We start from the raw sequence: 21991 nt of genomic DNA on the forward strand, positions 1-21991 counted from the left end.
CCCCTAATCTGGTTTACCGACCTCTGCCTGACCCTTCATGCCGTCCTGTACCTTTGCCCCTACTCTGGTTTACCGACCTCTGCCTGACCCTTCATGCCGTCCTGTACCTTTGCCCCTACTCTGGTTTACCGACCTCTGCCTGACCCTTCATGCCGTCCTGTACCTTGGCCCCACTACTCTGGATTATCGACCCCTGCCTACCTTGACCTGGCGTTTGCCTGCCCCTGTTGTTACAATATACATTGTTACTTCAACACAGTCTGGGTCTTACCTGAAACCTGACACATATAGGAAAACCTATTTCTTTGTTAACCATTCAACACAGAATAAACGCAAATTGTTTGGAGAAAAATATCCTTTATTTAACCTGGTAAGCCAGTTAAGAACAAATTCTTATTTACAATGATGGCCAAACCCAGTTGACGCTGGGCAAATTGTGCACCGTCCTATTGGACTCGCACAGCCAGATGTGATGCAGCCTGGATTTGAACCAGGTACTGCAGTGTCTTGCACTGAAATGCAGTTTCTTAGACCACTGCGCCACTCAGTAGTACAAGCTTTGATCAATTCTATTCTTCATACTCTAAAATAATATATAATAATGCCATGGAATTCTAAGAAAATCTTGTCTGCTAAATTAACTAATGTAGCCCACAGCCATTTGGCATAGCCAGATCAGGACCTTACATAAGGACAACGCTATTCTGTTCTTCTGAAATACAGGGGCACAACATTCACTGGGGACGGTGGGGGACATGTCCCCCCCACATTCTGAAATTGCATTTTTGTCGCCCCCAGTTTTATCATTGGAATGTGATACAAAATGAGGCAAAGGTGTGCTTTAGGACCATGCGGACGTCCCCGAGCGGTCATGTTTCTTTAAATCTGTGTAAAATAAGTAATGGATTTATTGTGATGGTGTAGGCTATATTACATGGATTCATTAGACTTTTTAAAATGTAGATGTTCCAAAGGTCTTCATCAGTGGCTTGTAGGTTCTGTGTGGAAGCCAGGAGATGCTAAATGTGTTTATATTAAATAATGGTCAATTACTGTGAGACCGACAGTTATTTACTTGACAATCACCGGCTGAGAAAATGTAATGACCGCCACAGCCCTATATGCACATACCTTTATACTGACTATACACACACTCACATACAATCATCATATACACAGCTGCTACCCTGTTTATCATATATCCTGATGCCTCGTCGCCTTACCCCTATACATATCTACCTCTATCGATCCAGTATCCCTGCACATTGTAAATATGGTATTGGAACTGACCCTGTATATAGTATGCTTACTTACTTTATTGTGTTCTTCTTGTTTCTTATTTTTATATATTGTGTGTTTTAGTTGTACCTTGTTATTTTTTGTATTACATTGTTATTGATTACTGCATTGTTGGGGTTAGAACTTGCAAGAACGGCAATTCACTGTGACATTAAAACATGAAACTAACTGAAGAGAGTGGAAGGAGACTAAATTCAAACATTCCCCAATCTGGATACACTATATCATTAATCTCTACTGAAATACCAAAGCTAAAACATATCATAATAATAAAATAATATTTATTACAAACAACCATATCAATTTAAACTAACACAAACACATCTAGGAGTACAAAGACAAAATGCAGATATAGTCAACATAGCTCAATGACAAACACACAAGCCCAAAAAACAGCAAGACAAAGAACCACTAAATGCGCAGTATTCCTTCTGCGAAGGGTTGTGACCTGCACTAAGCCACAGCGGAATTTCCTGCTGAAGCCAACCATTGTGGCTTGCATATAAGCCACTCTGATTGGCTGACTGGTTAGACGCAGTAGGGAGTGGAAAGGCCTCTCTAAAAGGCCAAGTTGGCTGACACCAATTAATAGTTTTGTGAACAAAATAATTTTATAGTTACTGAATGAAATGTGTTCTTTATTCACCCGTAACTCCCTTTTAATTTACTCATGTCACTCTTGAATCAGGTCACAGACATACTCTAGAAGGAATATGGTACCAAGCGTTACATTGTTTTGTTTGAGTGACTTTTCTTTTATTACAAATAATATTCCAGAAACGAGACAGGTAGACATTTCTGGATTCAAACTCTATAGCTCAGAAAAGGCAAAGAAGCCATGTAAAGCCACAAAGAACGTGAATATAGTGAAAAATATGTTAAAGGCCCAGTGCAGTCAAAAATGTGATTTTCTGTGTTTTCTATTTATATTTCCACACTATGAGGTTGGAATAATACTGTGAAATTGTGAAAATTATCATAATGCCCTTTTAGTGTAAGAGCGGTTTGAAAAGACCACCTGAAATTTCTGCCTGTTTTAGTTGGATGGAGTTTTGGTCTGCCTGGCGACATCAACAGGTGGTATAAGTTATTAGACCAATAACAAAGAGTTTTAAACCTCTCCACCAATAACAGATCGTTTTCGGGTTACATATCCCTCCCATTAGGCTCCTCCAATTAGGCCCCACAACTCCCAGACAGTCCAAGCTAAATTATTACTTGAAATATTGCTCTTTGCTAAGAAGCTATTTTTGTTTATTTTTTACAATTTTAATTGAAAACAATCACAGTAAGGTACTTAATTGTTACCCATAAAGGATTTGATATTGATATAAAAATGGCTCCTTTGGACCTTTAAATAGAACACGTTTCCATTCAAATAGAGGATTCTTTGGCTTCAGAGTTGAGTCATCTGTCAGCACGTTGCTGTACTGCAGTATTATGGCTTCCTATCTATAATCATTTATTCATTCAAATATTAATATTTTTCATTTCCAAAAAGGTCTACCTATTTTTCATGAAAGCCTCTTTCTGTGAATATTGGTCCTGTCAATCAACAATAGATCATAATAATATTCCCTACCCCATCCCAGCCCTTACACCCCCACCACCAAAGTGCAGAACTTACAGGAATATGTACAGTCTCAAAATAAATATGTTTCATGGCGTGGGTGAGAGAAAGAGCAGTGGATTCATGAAAAGTCCAAACCTGACATAGATCTGTGAGATCTAAAAGTCCTTTACATGTTTTCATACCATATGAATGCACTGAATACGTGTGGTATCCAACAAAAGCACATGATAGAGCCAGTTGAGTGCTAGTGAGTATACTAATGACTCATCTCTAGAGGACAAGAAAACTACAGTGTAGCCATGTCACATAGTCACATTTTAAAGAGCCTTCCAGTCCAGTTTCTGTTGGATCAGTTTCTCATCTGATGTCAAGCTGTTGTAAAAGTAATGTAACTCCTGAAGAGAGAATATGTACTGCCATTTCGAAGCAACACAAAGGCAAACCCCTATACTGTCTCCATTTTCTTTTCTCACTGCAATTATCAACAGCTAATGAATCTCTTTTTCTGAATGAATCATTCCAAACCAAACTTGCTCTATTTACATGTTCCTTTTTTAATCCCTCGATAGTCTTGGCTGGAGAATGGAACAGCGTTTGGTCCAACATTTTGTCTCTGCCTAACACACTGTTGAAGTGCTGAGCAGAAAGAAGCACAAGGTCGAAGCAATTTACTCAAACATTAGACTTGGATAGCTTTTTAGCTGACACTAATGGTTTTGTGTTCAGTAAGTATAGTATTGGGTAAAACCATATATTTTTTTAAATTGCATAACCCCAGGATTCCAACCAATAAAAAGAAGTAGAGACTAATTTGGTCAGTTTCTTCCTGCTAACAAATGTTTGGTCAAATTAAGCAGGAGTGTCTGATATTCCACATTTTCTGTGAAATGTCATGTTTTAAAATAAATTATATCAGAATCTTAAGAAATGGCAGACGAAAAACATGTAAACAGGTCATTCTTGAATTGCGGTGGCATTTGCGTCCATCGCTTTTGCCACCATGAAAAACGATTGAAAAAGACAAATAGTTACACATCATACATGCTTTTGTTTATATTGAACTGTTTATAAATGACAAATTCTAATGCAAGAACTTTATACTGCAAGACTTTATGTTTAGGCATTGTTTAAAGTATTTAGGGAAAGCAAATTGGATTGTCCCAGTAGTGATGAGTAGAGTTGTAGTAACATGTTTTAGGGTTATCTATCTATTATTTTGAATGCTAGAAAGTAAACAAAAGTATATCATATATTATATAGATCAGGGATGGACAACTTGGATGGGGGGGGCACCACAAATCTGAACTCATCATGAGGGGCCCACAAATTTCATGCAATTCTACTCATTTTGCCATGGGGAGGAGATAATAATTTGGAGTTTTACAGCTAATTTCCTATGATATCTGAGTGAGTGTGACTAACAAAATCAAAGTCAGTAATTCGATCATGATTACTACAGATTTAGATAGGTGAGTTAGTTTAGCCAGCTATCAAAAAAATATGTTTTGGTGAAACATTTAAGCAGATGCTCTTATCCAGAGCAACTAGGGTTAAGTGCCTTGCTCAGCACATTGCTGTACTACAGTATTATGGCTTCCTATCCATAATCATTCATTCATTCAAATATTAGTATTTTCAATTTCCAAAAAGGTCTACCTATTTTTCATGAAAGCCTCTTTCTGTGAATATTGGTCCTGTCAATCAACAATAGATCATAATAATATTCCCTATCCCATCCCAGCCCTTACACCCCTACCACCAATGTGCAGAACTTATAGGAATATGTACAGTCTCAAAATAAATATGTTTCATGGCGTGGGTGAGAGAAAGAGCAGTGGATTCATGAAAAGTCCAAACCTGACATAGATCTGCTCAAGGTCACATCGGCAGATTTTTTTCACCTAGTCGGCTCAGGGATTCAAACCTGCCAACCTAAACATGAGCTAATTGAGTGACTGTCAGTGACTGACATAACAAGAGAAAAACTGCTGATGCACAAACAAATTACAAAATTGAACCTTGTGTATTCTACTATTCTAACTCTCAACATTAAGTTGGGGGGAGGGGAGGGGGTTGATCCACGGGCCTACAAAAGTGAGCCGCCGTTGCCCATCCCTGGCAAAGATCAATAAAACCAATTATTGTTTTTATATTTTTACAAATATTATGTGACCCTAAGTTTTATGTCATTGGTGTTATAGAAGGACATTTAGCAATCCCTCGAGTGGCAAATTGTTATTGAGGGAGGGGTATTAAAGAAAGTTATTAGCTAATCACACCCTTTTACTATGTCACAAATTTGAAGATTCCATTGATCATTTAGTATGTGTAAATGCAAAGTGTCATTGGTGTTACTCAATTTAAATGAAGGGAAATGTCATTGTGACCTTAGATTTGAACATTTGTGGCCTCCATTTAAGAAAATCCTCAATTACCTTAAATGTGTCATGTGTCACACTACTCCTACTGGTGGCACAATGTAATCATAATGGTACAAATAATTAGTCATTAATCGTTAAACTTCCACATTAGTTGATTTAGAATAGAACCCATTTTTTAAACATTAAAAAAGTATTTTGCCAAAATGCCAAGGCCAGATGCCACCGCAATTCAAGAACGACCCAAAACTGAGCCTTATTCTTTCTGATTTGACATTGGCAGGATTCTATTGTAACAATATTTAGAATGGAAACATAATATACGTAATACTATTAAATTGCCCATGTTTCATCAACTAGATTCAGTGGAACAAATGGATTGTAAAAAGTGAGGGTGAGGCAGCCATACAACATGTGACACATTTTACAATGATTCATATGATACAGTGTCTCTATATCACCTAACTACCATGGTGGTGGCTAGGCAACTATTGTGTACACTAACAAAATCCTCTGCAGTTTCTAAAATGTCTTATACTGAGTGATACAATACAATGTGACATACTTAAACAATAAGGCATGAGGGGGTGTGTTATATGGCCAATATACCACGGCTAAGGGCTGTTCTTAGGCACTAAGCATCGCGGAGTACCTGGATACAGCCCATAGCCGTGGTATATTGGCCATATACCACAAACCCCCGAGGTGCCTTATTGCTATTATAAACAGGTTACCAACATAATTACAGCAGGAAAAATACATGTTTTGCCATACCTGTGGTATACGGTCTGATATACCACGGATGTCAGCCAATCAGCATTCAAGGCTCGAACCACCCAGTTCATAATATAACATAAGTAGTGGTCCAATTGATAATACCTGGGCTTATGGGAACAGGGATTCCATTCAGGTTCCTAATTACTAACTAGTTACAGGTTACTAACCAGGTTACTAGCTTGGACGGAATAGGGTAGTTAATTTGCAGATTAATCTAAAGATTCATATGACCAAACACTCCGTGTGTGTAACACCAACTTTGCAAGAAACCACAGAGCTATGTGCACAGATCTAAAGTTAGGATTGGGCTCATGGAGACTAACCCTAAATGGGAGTGAGATAAACAACAACAACAACAACAAAATCACAACAACATGAGTGAGTCTGCCCGTTACCATTGTGCAGGGCCACAGTGGCCCGGGTACCAGTGAAGTAGAGTGAGGGAGATGGGGTCTAGGAGTGGCTACGGGCCCCCGGGGCTGGCTCTGGCTGGCTCTCAGTGTGCCGCCTGCTGGTGCGTTTGGTGGGCAGGTTGAGGTTGAGCTGCTGCCAGTAGGACTGACAGTACTGGTTGATGAGGCGGATCTCTGGCTGGGAGGAGAACTGCGGGGGCAGGTTGTGAGGAGGGGGTGGTGGAGGCGGAGGGTGGTGGTGGGGGTGTCGGTGGTGATGAGGGTTCTGGTCCTCCGGGGGGCCGTCCGGGGAGGTGAGGGCCTCCACAATCTCCCGGTCCAGGATGCGGAGGGCCACGCGTGTCACCGTGTGCTTGAAGTTGTTCTCGGTGGCAAGGCAGTTGTACAGCCCCCCGTCGGCATGGCTCAGAGACTTAAGCAGGATGCCGTGACCAGTCTTCAGTACCTCTCTGTCTCGGCTCAGCTGGGGGAGGGGGAGAGAGGGAGATAAAGAACATCATTGTGAGAGAAAATGAGAAGACGACATTATCTACAGCCATCATACAAAAGCTATCTGAACTTAACGGTCCCTTAGGCCTTGTCGTACCACTTTCCTCCTGCCGTCTGGTTTCTGGTAGAGCCATTTGACTGTCGCTTGTGGAGACCTGGGTTGGCACTCCAGGAACGTGCTACTCCCCTCCACCCCAAACTGTACTGTTTCACTGAGACGCTTCTCAACTGAAGGGGAGAGAATCAGAGAAATACAGTGGAGTACACATCTAAATCAAAGGCCTTTTGACCCCATTAACAGTGGTTAACTCATTTGTGAGATTTTGTTGTGAGACCTTTGTATGCAGTGGCATTATACTCCTTTTACTAAAAATGTATTCACCAGCCCAGGCTTTCAGATACACACTCTATATAAAATGAATAAGATATAATGTTCAGTGCTTTGGCTGTGATCACATACCTTTTGCATTGAACCCTCTGCACTGCCGCAAGGGGTCTCCATGCTTAATATCCTGTCTTCTGCTCCGCCTGTGAACAAGAATAGGAACAGTGGATGACTATACATTATCACAACATTGACTTATGCCTAAAAACCCAGTATTCAGTTCGGATGGAATGATATCCTATTTTAAACATCTAAACTAATACAGTACAAGCATGTTATGTAACCCCTGAATTGGTGCTGAGGTCCCTAACCTCTTGGTGGAGGGGCTAAAGGCAGAGCAGGTCTCCCCATCCCAGGCACAGTAAGGGTCTCTGGCCAGGCAGCAGTCTGAACAGGCCTTCCCATAGACGCCACACCTGTGCAGGGACACCTGGGTAAGCCCCATCTCTGACGACACATACAGCTGTTGCTGTGTGTCAGAATGGGAGAGGAAGGGCTATCAGAGGCATAACAACAACAACAACAGCAACAACAACAACAACAACAACAATAGCAGTAATCATAGATGAGCAAATGATAATTGATGAAGCCTACCCTTTTTGATGAGAGCTTCATAGTCTTAATAGGAGCTGGAGTCTGCCAATAGCAAGAGCACATAAGGGGTCAGGAAAAGATAATATTGCGGAATTAAGCTTTTTGATTGTCCCATCTGTCACGTTCCTGACCTTATTTCCTTTGTTTAGTCTTTGTTTAGTTGGTCAGGACGTGAGCTGGGTGGGCATTCTATGTTTTGTGTTTCTATGTTGGGTTTGTTGTTTGGCCTAATATGGTTCTCAATCAGAGGCAGGTGTTTGTCATTGTCTCTGATTGGGAACCATATTAAGGTATCCTGTTTTCACTGTTTGTTTGTGGGTGATTGTTCCTGTTCCAGTGTTTCCTGTGTTAGTGTTCACGTTACGGGACTGTATCGTCTTCGTTCCTTTTTGTCGGTTTGTTGTTTTGTTTGGTGTTTAAGTATTTCCCATTAAATATGGATGATATTCACGCTGCATCTTGGTCCTCCTCTCTTTCACCCGAAGACAGTCGTTACACCATCTCCCTTCACATATTCAATCAAACTAGACAGTGATTCACATGAAATAGTAAAATTATTGTCATTACCCTGAACACCTCCACCTCCTCTAACGTGAGCTCTTCCGTTGTGCTAGTGTCTTTAGGAAGTACTATCACCTTTTGGACTGTCCCACGATCTACAAATAAGAGAGGAGAGTGGTTCATAGTGTACATAGTAACATAGATAGTCTAAATAACCTAGAAGAAGATACTGAGCTCAAAGAAAATGATTAACTGAGAGCTAACTCCTAACTTGAGGTACGTGAAGATGATTTGATATTAATCAAAGGATGATTTCTATTATCAAGGCATGAATTACCCACTTCCAGCTGTACACACACACACATCTCAATTTAGGATTTGACCCAATCTGGGTCCGTATGTATCAAGCGTCTCAGAGTATAAATGCTGATCTAGAATCAGATCCCCCCCTGTCCATGTAATCTTATTCATTGTGATCTAAAAGGCAATAATATGAGAGGCAAACTGATCCTAAATCAGCACTCCTACACTGAGATGCAAACTGATCCTAAATCAGCACTCCTCCTCTGAGATGCAAACTGATCCTAAATCAGCACTCCTCCTCTGAGATGCAAACTGATCCTAAATCAGCACTCCTCCTCTGAGATGCAAACTGATCCTAAATCAGCACTCCTCCTCTGAGATGCTTGATACATAGGGCCCCTGATTTTCCCCCTCAGTAAAAAGGAGGAAGAACCTGGCTTGCAGCGTGACTCACCGGTGCCCAGGAAGAGCACCTCATACCTCCCGTCCACAGCATCCACCAGGTCCACCACGATGGAGGTGAAGCGGTAGTCCACCCCCGTTCGCACCACCAGAGGCCGCTTGTGTATGGGGTAGACAGAGTGGTACATGAGGGGGTGCGCCCTCACAAAGTTCACCGCCTCATCCGAAAACTCCTTGGTGGAGCGGAGGCCTGGGGTGAACGTTCCTCCTGGACACTGTAGATGAAGAAGACAGAGAGCTCTGGTTGAACTAGATCATGTTCAGTAGGCACAAAATGGAAGAAAACAGTCTGAAACAGGGAAGGAAAATCAGGACTTGTCTATCAGAACTGCATCTTTTCGTTTTCCATTACACAACGACATGCACAAATTAATTCGACCGTCATGTAGCACATCTTGCTGTATGTTGCATCATGGGAATGATTTGATTTTGACCACACAAAGACACTGACAGTTTGGCACATTCTTTCTATAGATTATTTGTTGATCTAGATTTTACAACTTTGATGCTATAGAGGACATACAGTACTCAAAAAACACTATCCATAATTTGTTTGTTTATTAGGCTACTGTCAAGTAGTCAAATCATCTACCATTCATTTTAGAGATTCTAATCTGTTATCTCATTATCATGTTGCTACATTCCAATGGAAAGATATACAGTATTTCCTGGAAGTATTTGGGACTGAGTGTACGTACTGTTCCAGGGCGAGGGTAGGGGATCTTTCCAGTGTATGGGGTCCACTGGTAGTTGTGTCCGTGCTTGTGTGAGAAAGGGCCATTGAAGACATTGCGGATGTCGGACATAGAATAGACACACACGGCTGAGCCCTTAAACACAGAACTAAGGAAAGAGGTGGAAAGGTGGTGGAAGAGAGTCGTCAAAATAAACTCCCCAAGGTTCTAAAACTTCAAGTCACGGAGGACTACTGGGTGTGGAGGCTTTGCTTTCAGTTCAGCACTAACAAAGGACTTAGAATGTATGGTTGTGAGCAACATTTTGGAATGATTCAAGTGATATATTACCCCGCAGTGGAAAAGACGGCATACACAACAGGATTGCGAAGGTCTTGTGTTGGCTGAATAAAGACATCCTCTGAAAGGAAGCATGTTGACATACAATACCAGTCAAAAGTTTGGACACACCTACTCCATCAAGGTTTTTCATTATTTTTAACTGTTTTCTACATTGTAGAATAATAGTGAAGAAATCAAAACTATGAAAAAAAAACACATATGGAATCATGTAGTAACCAAAAAAGTGTTCAACAAATCAAAATATATTTTAGATTTAAAATATAAAATATATTTTGCTTACTACATGATTCCATATGTGTTATTTCATAGTTTTAATCTCTTCACTATTGTTCTACAATGTAGTAACAATTAAGAAAAACTCTGGAATGAGTAGGTGTCCAAACTTTTGACCGGTACTGTAGGTGTGACAGTGCCTTTTCTATAAACAAGTGTCAAAACAAGGCCAAAGGCTGTAAACATTCAGAGTAAAGCAGCATTGTGTTTTTTCTTTATCTGCAATTGATTGAATTGCAGCCTGCTGTCAATGCAGTAGCAATGAAAAGCAGTCTCACTCAGCTCGTCGAAATAGGTCTCCACACCATCGCTCCCTATCACTGAGCACACCAGCCGAGCTTTCAGGAAGGTCGTCCACTTGTTGACCAGTGACCTCTGACCCCCATCATCATTCTGGGGAGGTGAAACAAAGTTTGGAATAATTTACACATTTACATTTGCAAGATCAGTCAATATCATCACAACCACCATTTGGCATTCTAGGGTCCTATGGTTGTGTGTTCAGTGGGCACAAAATGGGAGAAGATCCTTTGAAACGAAGGTATTACCATAACTTTAATATGAAGACTTACACTGAGTGTACAACACATTAAGAACACCTGCTATTTCCATGACAGACTGTCCAGGTGAATCCAGGTGAAAGCTATGATCCCTTATTGATCCCTTACAGTGTAGATGAAGGGGAGGAGAATGGATAAAGGATTTTTAAGCCTTGAGACAATTGAGACATGGATTGTGTATGTGTGAGGGTGAATGGGCAAGACAAAATAACGGGGTATGGTAGTTGGTGCCAGGCGCACCGGTTTGTGTCAAGAACTGCAACACTGCTGGGTTTTTCATGCTTTTCACGTGTGTTTCAAGAATGAGGCCACCACCCAAAGGTCATCCAGCCGACTTGACACAACTGTGGGAAGCATTAGAGTCAACATGGGCCAGCATCCCTGTGGAACACTTTCCACACCTTGTAGAGTCCATGCCCTGACAAATTGAGGCTGTTCTGAGGGCAAAAGAGGGGGGGTGCAACTCAATATTAGGAAGGTGTTCCTAATGTTTGGTATACTCAGTGTATTTTCTATTTCATAACGTTTTTTCAAAACGTGTGTTTGTGCGGTCAGGGGAAATATAAGGGGGTCTCTCACCAGGCATACTCGGCCCACCCTGGCCAGGACACTGGGGCTGGCCCCCCCGGCACCGTCCAGACTCTTCTCCCGGAAGAAGAAGTAGAGTTTATCATCATTCCTCTCGGAGCTGTCAGGAATCTGCTGGATCTTAACAAACACTGGCTCTGAAGACGAAGTGAGGGAGATTAGTCCATTTGAGAAAGGAGGGTAAGCAAGAGAGTGAGAGAGAGAGAGAGCGAGAGAGATAGAGAAATATAAGTGATGTACCTAGGCACAGACAGCTGGTGTGGCTGACTTTTTCTCAGGGAAAGGTAGTCATGGGTTGCTCAGTGTGTCACCTGTGAGTCAGAGGGGCCAACTCACCATTCAGCCAGCGGGAATCATATTGCTCCGTCCTGACAGCAGGTCTGTCCCCCAGGGTTCTAAAGATGGCCGGGTCCGTGCCCATGAAGTCAACGTGGACCCCTGCATACAGATTCCCATCTGTATACAGGGAAGGAAACAGCACAATGGATTATGATAATGGCTATATGTGCCATAAGGGAGGACTGTGGTGTGAACTGTAATGGTGAACAGATAAAAAGAGGTCTCACTGATAAGGGCCGCAGCGTTCTCCTGTCGAGGGTCATATGAGCATTTCCCTTTCCCTGAGTCCCCGTAGCCAGGGACCAACCTAAATAGGTACTCCTGCACAGAGAGGATAATACATGGAGGTAGGTATGTTTGTGTGTGTGTCTGTGTTCATGTGTGTGTCCGTACCTCTGCTCTCCATCCTCTGTTGATGAAGGTGCAGATAGGCTTATAGGCCCCTGTGCCACAGGTGTACAGGTGTGTGCGATTCCAGGGTTCAATCAGACGCACAAAGTTTGCACACTCCCCCTGATTAGTACAGAGGGAACAGAGTTACAATACACTGTACATACTTTACATAAATACAACAACAACAACAACAACAAAAGCATTTGTGTAGCACTTTTCATACATCAAAGCTAAAAGTCAAGAGGTAAAGGGCACTCACCTGCCCACCCTTTCCAGTCATTCTACACTCTCCTTTCCTCTGGGTAGTGGCAGGCCAGTGAATCTGAAGGAAGAAGAGTACAAAATGCAACATTTCCGATCTGGTGCCAGATCTGGTGCCTCTACATGGAGACATAACATATTCTTAGCCTTATAATATGATATCACAAAGGCTCATACATGCTTATAGTAGATAATAAAGTGTTATACCTGTGGACATAAAGTGTTACTAATATTTGCACTCATAGGCCTACAAATGGCAACAGAATTAAATAAAACACTAGAATGGATCCTGGAAACATGAATACAGGACAGCCATCTTGGTCAGGAAAATCTAATCAGGTATAATATGTATCTCTATGAATATTTATCATAGGAGTCATTATAATGTTTGCTCTTACTATGAGGGGCTCCTTGTTGATGTTGTGCATGTCCAGGGCCACCAGGTACTCCCGGCTGCCCAGGTAGAGACGGCCCTGGTCCTGGTCCATGTGCAGGATGCGGTAGTCACTGGTGTTGAAGGAGAAGGAGAAGGGCCGTGCCGTCCGCGTCTCCATCAGCTCTGGACCAGCACACACAAAGAGAGGCAAACAGACAGACACATAGACAGACAGAGAGAGAGAGAGATACAGAGATGCAGACAAACATTCAGACAGACAGATAGACAGAGACAGACAGACAGACAGACAGATGGGCGGACAGACAGACATCATTCATTTTGATCAGAATACATTTGGGGACAGGAAATACATTGGGCTTGGCTTGAGAAGCATCAAGGACAGACAATGTTAATGCACCGTGACACATTAAACAGTAGAGGGAGCCAAACACCTCCCTCTTTATAACTGTGAGGTGAGCCAAGTCACTGAAGCAGGTGGAGATTGAAGATGGGAGATGGGTTCAGCTGTGTGTGTGTGTGTGTGTGTGTGTGTGTGTGTGTGTGTGTGTGTGTGTGTGTGTGTGTGTGTGTGTGTGTGTGTGTGTGTGTGTGTGTGTGTGTGTGTGTGTGTGTGTGTGTGTGTGTGTGTGTGTGTGTGTGTGTGTGTGTGTGTGTGTGTGTGTGTGTGTGTTCTGTGTCTGTGTGTCTCTTTGTGTGTCTATCAAGTCTCTTATTGTCTCTATTAGTTTCGGTTCTAGCTCAGATTTACTGGCCCGCCACAATGAGGATAGATACCACGCCACAATCCAAAGTAATGTGTTTTATGGTCAACCGTCTAACATAACACAGGATAATGGCACATCTCTATTGGACGGACAATTTCAATCCTCATATTCATGTGACCTGCAGGAGGGGGGTGCAGGGAGAGCAGCTCGTTGACTTTAGACATAAATTCTGGTTATGAGGGAGTGAAGACAATGCCACCCTCCAACTATACGAGAGTGGGTGTTAGTTTGGCGATGAAGGCTTGGGGGGAGTATCTATAAATGACTCACGTTAGCCTCATACCAGACACACTTTGATCTCACCAGGTATTACTGCCCTTCCAACTGCTAACCTGTCTGGGCTCCGTCCGAAACTTTAAATACATGAAAATAGCTTGAGCCGTAGTGGTGTAAGGTCACGGTCGTACGCTGGCCAAGGTTCTGGGAACAGGCATTGGACAATGCTCAATGGAGAGAATCTTTTTTTTACCTTTTTATCTGAAAGGTATTCACTGTAAACCTACATGGAAGCAGAACCTTCATTTAGCTCACACTAAGTTCCAAAAAAGAGGATTCATTTGTGTTTGGAAAACAAAAATGTTTACTTCGAGTTAAGAAGGAAACATCCTAGTTGTACTAAAACACATTTAAATATAATGTAACCCTTTCAAAAGACATGGATATTAGTTAACCACAGATCTGTTAGGTCTACATTTACGTAGGTATATGACAATGCATATTTTGTAGTAGAGATGCATATCTTTATGGCAGATATATCTTCATGAATGATCATACACTTGCGAGAGAGTATATGCATACCCTTAGTGTGTGTGTGTGTGTGTGTGTGTGTGTGTGTGTGTGTGTGTGTGTGTGTGTGTGTGTGTGTGTGTGTGTGTGTGTGTGTGTGTGTGTGTGTGTGTGTGTGTGTGTGTGTGTGTGTAATCTATGTGAGTGTGGACATCAGAGAAGAGAGAGGGCAGCAGAGAGGGGCATGTGAATGTGTTTGGTGCCGTTATCTGGCCCTCTAACTAGGTGGTGAAGTGTGGCCGTCTGTCTGTCTCTCTCGCAGCTGTGTGACTGATCTGCAAACAATCCGTAGAATTCCGTCCGTCACCGCTCCGCGGAGCGCCTGGGATTCCGGCCGCTCGGTGTGCGTAGGGAGGACGGGGAGGGCAGCGGGCTTCTATTCTCAGGGCTCCTCTCATCCCATTCCAAGTGGGTTTATCCCGAAAATCCACTATCTTTGGGCAAGGGTGGGACAGAGGGCTGACTGTTTGAAAAAGGACACACCTGCTGGCCATCAAGGTCAGGACTAATGGACCCTCTGAGGCTGTTTCTATACTGTGGAGAAGGGAAGGCTCGTCTCAAAACAGGCATGTTGAGATGTACTGAATTACAATATGCTGGGTATGCCTACACTACTATACAACTGCATCACCTAAGAGTAGAATCATGCAAAGGTCATGCAGATTTGACGACTTAAATGAAATTCACTGAGCGCTATATAGTCTGAGACATAGTTTCCGCTGGTTTGTGGTAAGAGGATAGAGGGGAACAGTCGCTTATACATTATTTCACTTCCCATAGCAATGTTCCATTTGTAAAGCAGCGACAATCTCACAATCTAATAATTCGTCTCCATCATTAAAATGAGAATCCAACGTTGTCTCTATCTTGGAAGATAGCACTGATGGACATGGCCATTTGTGTGCATTGTTGTGTATTGTTAGATATTACTGCACTGTTGGAGCTAGGAACACAAGCATTTAACACCCGCAATAACATTTGTTTCAGCCACATTGATGCCATATGAACTAGAGTAGCCCATCTTTCCAAACTGGTTCATTCTGGATCACACTTCTTGTAGTGACCTTTAACTTTCCACCTCCCGACCTCCATCTATTAGTGGTCAAATTATCTCCTTCCCATGGCAAACCAACAATAAGGTGTATGTGTCGTGGGCAGCTTCACAGGCAGAGGCCATTGTGTTGAGTGGTGCTGAAGCCTGACGGTCCTCTCTGCCACAGCGGAGCAACCACACTGACTCTTATACTAGCACCGAGTTGTAATACTCATCACTGTATTCTGTATCAAAAGGTTGGCTGGTCCTCATTAAAGTCCCGTAGACCACATCACTGTTCCCTTTTTGTTTACAAAACTCTACTACACAAGCTTCCGACTTAACTAACTTCGTTGTTGAAGTATAAAAACATGAGTTACCAAACCCGTTCAACGGGTTGGTTAACTCTTGAGGTACCTCAGGTCTCCACCGAATGAGGTAAATCCTCTTTTAGTTTTAATGTACCTCACTGTTGGAAAAATTTACAAAAGTCATTACATTTTCTATGTTCTGGTGCCGCTTGGGCAATTTAAAGTGTTGAAGACCCATTAACTGTGGAATGTAACAGTTTTCCTTACATTTTGTGCTGGATTTTTCTTCGATTTTACATTGTATTGATTGCTGTTTTGTTTCACATTGTATTTGATTGTTGTATTACTGTGATCAGGGTGCCCTTGAGAATGAGACCCTGGCCTCAATAGATTACCCTGAAAAAAATAAAGAATAAATACACTTAAATAAAAATGTACTGAATGCCATCCCCCGTTAGCAGAGCTACCTAGTACTGTAACTAGCAAAATATCAGTAGTTGTCGTGACTTCAAATCAGAAACACGCCTGTGCTTTAGGGACACAAGAGGTCATGCTGAGTGTCGTGCAAAAATGAAACAATTACTAAAATGAATAATGGAACAAATAACTTAGTATTTTAACCAACAGCTTTACATTATGTGAGAATAATAATAACGATAAACAGATGTAGGATCTTAATTTGAGCCAGTTTGCTACAGCAGGAAAATAATCCTGCAGCAACAGGGAATGTGAATTGTTACAGTATGTGGATTATAATTAATGGACATTTTTCAAGGGGTTGATACATTTTTCATAAGGGAAAGTCAAGTCTGTAATTTCAAAGTGGAAATTACAAACTTAATATCCCTTTTTAAACCTCAAATACACAACAAGTATGAAATGTCCTGCATGCAGGAAAGTTATCCTGGGGGTGATCAAATGAAGATCCTGCACCTGTAGGCCTACTGTACTACGTATCAAATATGATAAATCTGAGGTTCACCATGACAAGTTGCTCAACCTACTGCTGAATCCAATTTCTGGGCCCTACTGAGTCTTTTCCCCTCTCTCTTATTCACACACATATGAAAACAAGCACTGCCAAAACAATGTGTGTAAAACCCAGTCAAACCAGGAGTGTTACTGAAGTGAAGCATAGCAGATGACATCCTCTGTAACGATAATCCTCCTCCTCTTCAACCGAAAAGGAGGAGTATTGAGGGAACCAAGGCGCAGCGGATTGTGAAGACATAATGATTTATTAAAGACAAGACGAAAACACGAACTTCACTATAAACTAACAAAATAACAAAACGAAAGTAGACAGTCCTGAACGACGAACTTACATACAACGTGAAGAACGAAATGAACAGACTACATGAAATGAACAAACCGTATACAGTCCCGTATGGTGCAAACATTGACACGGACACAGGAGACAACCACCCACAAACAAAAGTGAGAATGCCCTACCTAAATATGACTCTTAATTAGAGACAAACGCAAACCACCTGCCTCTAATCAAGAGCCATACCAGGCAAACCAAAAACAACATAGAAACAGATAACATAGAATGCCCACCCAACCTCACGTCCTGACCAACTAACACACAAAACTAACATAAATAGGTCAGGAACGTGACAGTACCCCCCCCACAAGGTGCGAACTCCGGACGCACCAGCACAAAGTCTAGGGGAGGGTCTGGGTGGGCATCTAACCACGGTGGTGGCTCAGGCTCCGGGCGCGGTTCCCATCCCACCATAATCCATCCTAGCCCCCTCCCTTCAAGAATGTCCACCCTCTTACTTCCCCCACAAAATCCTCCTAATAACAAATCTAATAGTGACAATACCGGGACAGAGAGATAAACCAAGACAGAGGGATAGATAAGACTATAGATGTAGATAAAGATAGAGAGGGAGATCAGGATAGAGGGGCAACTCCGGACTGAAAGGCAGCTCCGGACAGAGAGACAGCTCTGGACTGATGGGCAGTTCTGGGTATCTAGCCTTTTCAGGCTGAAGGGCAGCTCATGGCTGACTGACGACTCACGACGCTCATGGCAGGCTGACGGCTCTCGACGCTCATGGCAGGCTGACGGCTCTCGACGCTCATGGCAGGCTGACGGCTCTCGACGCTCATGGCAGGCTGACGGCTCACGACGCTCATGGCGCTCTGACGGCTCTCGACGCTCATGGCGCTCTGACGGCTCTGGCTGCTCATGGCGCTCTGACGGCTCTGGCTGCTCATGGCTCTCTGACGGCTCTGGCTGCTCATGGCTCTCTGACGGCTCTGGCTGCTCATGGCTCGCTGGCGGCTCTGGCAGATCCTGTCTGGTTGGCGGCTCTGGCAGATCCTGTCTGGTTGGCGGCTCTGGCCGCTCATGGCTCACTGACGGCTCTGGCTGCACATGGCTCTTTGACGGCTCTGGCTGCTCATGGCGCTCTGACGGCTCTGGCTGCTCATGGCTCGCTGGCGGCTCTGGCAGATCCTGTCTGGTTGGCGGCTCTGGCAGATCCTGTCTGGTTGGCGGCTCTGGCAGATCCTGTCTGGCTGACGGCTCTAGCGGCTCCTGTCTGGCTGATGGCTCTAGCGGCTCCTGTCTGGCTGACGGCTCTGTAGGCTCATGGCAGACGGGCGGCTTTGCAGGCTCATGGCAGACGGGCGGCTTTGCAGGCTCCTGGCAGACGGATGGCTCAGATGGCGCTGGGGAGACGGATGGCTCAGATGGCGCTGGGGAGACGGATGGCTCAGATGGCGCTGGGGAGACGGATGGCTCAGATGGCGCTGGTGAGACGGATGGCTCTGGCCGGATATGGCGCACTGTAGACCTGGTGCGTGGTGCCGGAACTGGAGGCACCGTGCTAATGATAAGCACCTTCCTACTAGTGCGGGGAGCAGGGACAGGGCACACTGTATCCTCAAAGCCTACTCTACCCCTGATGCGTGGTACCGGCACTGGTGACGCCGGGCTGAGGACAAGCACATCAGGATTAGTAGGGGGAGAATATATAGTGTGTACAGGGCTCTGGAGACGCACTGGTAGCTTAGTGCGTGGGGCCGGAACTGGAGGCACCGGGCTAGATGCACGCACTACAGGGAGAGTGCGTGGAGGAGGAACAGGGCTCTGGAAATGCACTGGTAGCCTAGTGCGTAATGTAGGCACTGTAGGTACTAGGCTGGGGCGGGGAGGTGGCGCTGGAAATACCGGACCGTGCAGGCGTACTGGCTCTCTTGAGCATTGAGCCTGCCCAACCTTACCTGGTTGAATGCTCCCGGTCGCCCTGCCAGTGCGGCGAGGTGGAATAGCCCGCACTGGGCTATGCAGGCGAACCGGGGAAACCATGCGTAAGGCAGGTGCCATGTATGCCGGCCCGAGGAGACGCACTGGAGACCAGACTCGTTGAGCCGGCCTCATGACACCTGGCTCAATGCCCAATCTCGCCCTACCAGTGCGGGGAGGTGGAATAACCCGCACTGGGCTATGCACACGTACAGGAGACACCGTGCGCTCTACTGCGTAACACGGTGTCTGCCCGTACTCCCGCTCTCCACGGTTAGCCTGGGAAGTGGGCGCAGGTCTCCTACCTGCCCTTGGCCCACAACCCCTTAGCCCCCCCCCCAAGAAATTTTTGGGAATTACTCACGGGCTTTTCGGGCTTCCGTGCAAGACGCGTCCCCTCATAACTCCGGTTCTTCACTCCAGTAGCCTCTGCTCTCCTCAGTGCCTCCACCTGTTCCCATGGGAGGCGATCCCTTCCAGCCAGGATCTCCTCCCATGTGTAGCAACCTTTACCGTCCAATACATCGTCCCAAGTCCATTCCTCCTTCTTGCGCTGTCCCTTACTCCGTTTAAACCGCTGCTTGGCTCTGGATTGGTGGGTGGTTCTGTAACGATAATCCTCCTCCTCTTCAACCGAAAAGGAGGAGTATTGAGGGAACCAAGGCGCAGCGGATTGTGAAGACATAATGATTTATTAAAGACAAGACGAAAACACGAACTTCACTATAAACTAACAAAATAACAAAACGAAAGTAGACAGTCCTGAACGACGAACTTACATACAACGTGAAGAACGAAATGAACAGACTACATGAAATGAACAAACCGTATACAGTCCCGTATGGTGCAAACATTGACACGGACACAGGAGACAACCACCCACAAACAAAAGTGAGAATGCCCTACCTAAATATGACTCTTAATTAGAGACAAACGCAAACCACCTGCCTCTAATCAAGAGCCATACCAGGCAAACCAAAAACAACATAGAAACAGATAACATAGAATGCCCACCCAACCTCACGTCCTGACCAACTAACACACAAAACTAACATAAATAGGTCAGGAACGTGACATCCTCAGAATGGTGAAGAGAGTGTACTGTAGACTTGATTAGAAACACTAGGTGTTTGGGGTATAGTAGTCATATTTCAGGCCTTGCACTGAATCAACACCACAGAATGTCAACGTCAACAAAACAAAGGAGATTATCGTAGACTTCAGGAAACAGCAGAGGGAGCACCCCCCTATCCACATCGACGGGACAGTAGTGGAGAGGGTTGTAAGTTTTAAGTTCCTCTGCGTACACATCACGGAGAAACTGAATTGGTCCACCCATACAGACAGCGTGGTGAAGAAGGCGCAGCAGTGCCTCTTCAACCTCAGGAGGCTGAAGAAATTTGGCTTGTCACCAAAAGCACTCACAAACTTTTACAGATGCACAATCGAGAGCATCCTGTCGGGCTGCATCACCGTCTGGTACGGCAACTGCTCCGCCCACAACTGTAAGGATCTCCAGAGGGTAGTGAGGTCTGCACAACGCATCACCGGGGGCAAACTACCTGCCCGGTGACGTCACTCGCTCTGAGACCTGAAGTAGTTGTTCCCCTTGCTCTGCAAGGGCCGTGGCTTTTGTTGCGCGATGGGTAACGATGCTTCGTGGGTGTCAGTTGTTGATGTTTGCAGAGGGTCCCTGGTTCGAGCCCAGGTAGGAGCGAGGGGACGGACGAAAGCTAAACTGTTACATTGATGCTGTTGACCCGGATCACTGGTTGCTGCGGAAGAGGAGGAGGTCAAAAGGGGGGTGAGTGTAACCGATGTGTTATGGCTAGCTAGTTAGCGGTGGTGCGCGCTATAGCGTTTCAATCGGTGACGACACTCGCTCTGAGACCTGAAGTAGTTGTTCCCCTGGCTCTGCAAGGGCCGCGGCTTTTGTGAATTGATGGGTAACGATGCTTCATGGGTGTCAGTTGTTGATGTGTGCAGATGGTCCCTGGTTCGAGCCCAGGTAGGGGAGAGGAGAGGGAAGGAAGCAAAACTGTTACACAAGGTAGTTGTTGTGAAATTGTTAGGTTAGATTACTCGTTAGTTATTACTGCATTGTCGGAACTAGAAGCACAAGCATTTCGCTACACTCGCATTAACATCTGCTAACCATGTGTATGTGACAAATACAATTGGATTTGATTTGATTTGAGAATGTATGTGTGAAACATATAAAATATGATATATACTTTAATGTACTATTATGATGATGATTATTATGATTTTACTTCACAGTAAATTTGAACAAACCTGATATTGACAATATCAGAGATTTGCTCTATGTAACAAATGCATCCCCTATACAGTAAATATGTAACACTGCTTTACTGAAATTGCACTTTACTAAAATTGCCAGGCAATTTCTGTAGCAGACGCTTTTATCCAAAGTGACAACAGGAGTCCACATATTTTCGGATGTGATCCCAGTGGCAATCAAACCCACAACTGGTGTTGCTAGTGCACCACAGGACCACTACAATACAGAAGTACAATACAATACATGATTACAATACAGGTGGAAGATATATGATTGCCTTCCCCATGAGTGTACATATGCCGTATCTTAATTTGGTCTTCCTGTTGTTGCAGGAATTTACCTGCACTGCAGGAAATGCAAACTTGTAGTGTATTCAAGGTTTAAAAAGGCTTCTTAAGTTTGTAATTTCGACTTTAACATTTAAACCTGATTTGCCCTAAAGAAAAAAATTATCAACCCCTAGAAAAAATATTCATTAATTATAATCCAAATACTGTAACAATTCACATTT

At 43.9% G+C, this 21991-nt stretch overlaps 1 protein-coding gene across 1 annotated transcript in view; it reads right to left on the minus strand.

Moving 5' to 3' along the window:
* Nucleotides 1–1560: 1560 nt before the first annotated feature.
* The window catches only part of LOC129860932 (semaphorin-3F-like), a 50895-nt gene continuing 30464 nt past the window's right edge, over nucleotides 1561–21991 (minus strand). Inside the window, exons 3-18 of the mRNA XM_055931863.1 lie at nucleotides 13024–13184; nucleotides 12624–12686; nucleotides 12365–12484; nucleotides 12199–12292; nucleotides 11969–12088; nucleotides 11624–11769; nucleotides 10763–10877; nucleotides 10200–10269; nucleotides 9873–10017; nucleotides 9167–9389; nucleotides 8476–8564; nucleotides 7909–7950; nucleotides 7626–7783; nucleotides 7390–7457; nucleotides 7027–7157; nucleotides 1561–6903 (exon numbers count right to left, since the gene is read on the minus strand). Coding sequence (XP_055787838.1) covers nucleotides 6481–6903; nucleotides 7027–7157; nucleotides 7390–7457; nucleotides 7626–7783; nucleotides 7909–7950; nucleotides 8476–8564; nucleotides 9167–9389; nucleotides 9873–10017; nucleotides 10200–10269; nucleotides 10763–10877; nucleotides 11624–11769; nucleotides 11969–12088; nucleotides 12199–12292; nucleotides 12365–12484; nucleotides 12624–12686; nucleotides 13024–13184 — 2168 coding nt within the window. The 3' untranslated portion in view covers nucleotides 1561–6480. The remainder of the gene's footprint in view (nucleotides 6904–7026; nucleotides 7158–7389; nucleotides 7458–7625; nucleotides 7784–7908; nucleotides 7951–8475; nucleotides 8565–9166; nucleotides 9390–9872; nucleotides 10018–10199; nucleotides 10270–10762; nucleotides 10878–11623; nucleotides 11770–11968; nucleotides 12089–12198; nucleotides 12293–12364; nucleotides 12485–12623; nucleotides 12687–13023; nucleotides 13185–21991) is intronic.

The sequence above is a fragment of the Salvelinus fontinalis genome, chromosome 8 (genome assembly GCF_029448725.1).
Source record: "Salvelinus fontinalis isolate EN_2023a chromosome 8, ASM2944872v1, whole genome shotgun sequence".
NCBI lineage: Eukaryota > Metazoa > Chordata > Actinopteri > Salmoniformes > Salmonidae > Salvelinus > Salvelinus fontinalis.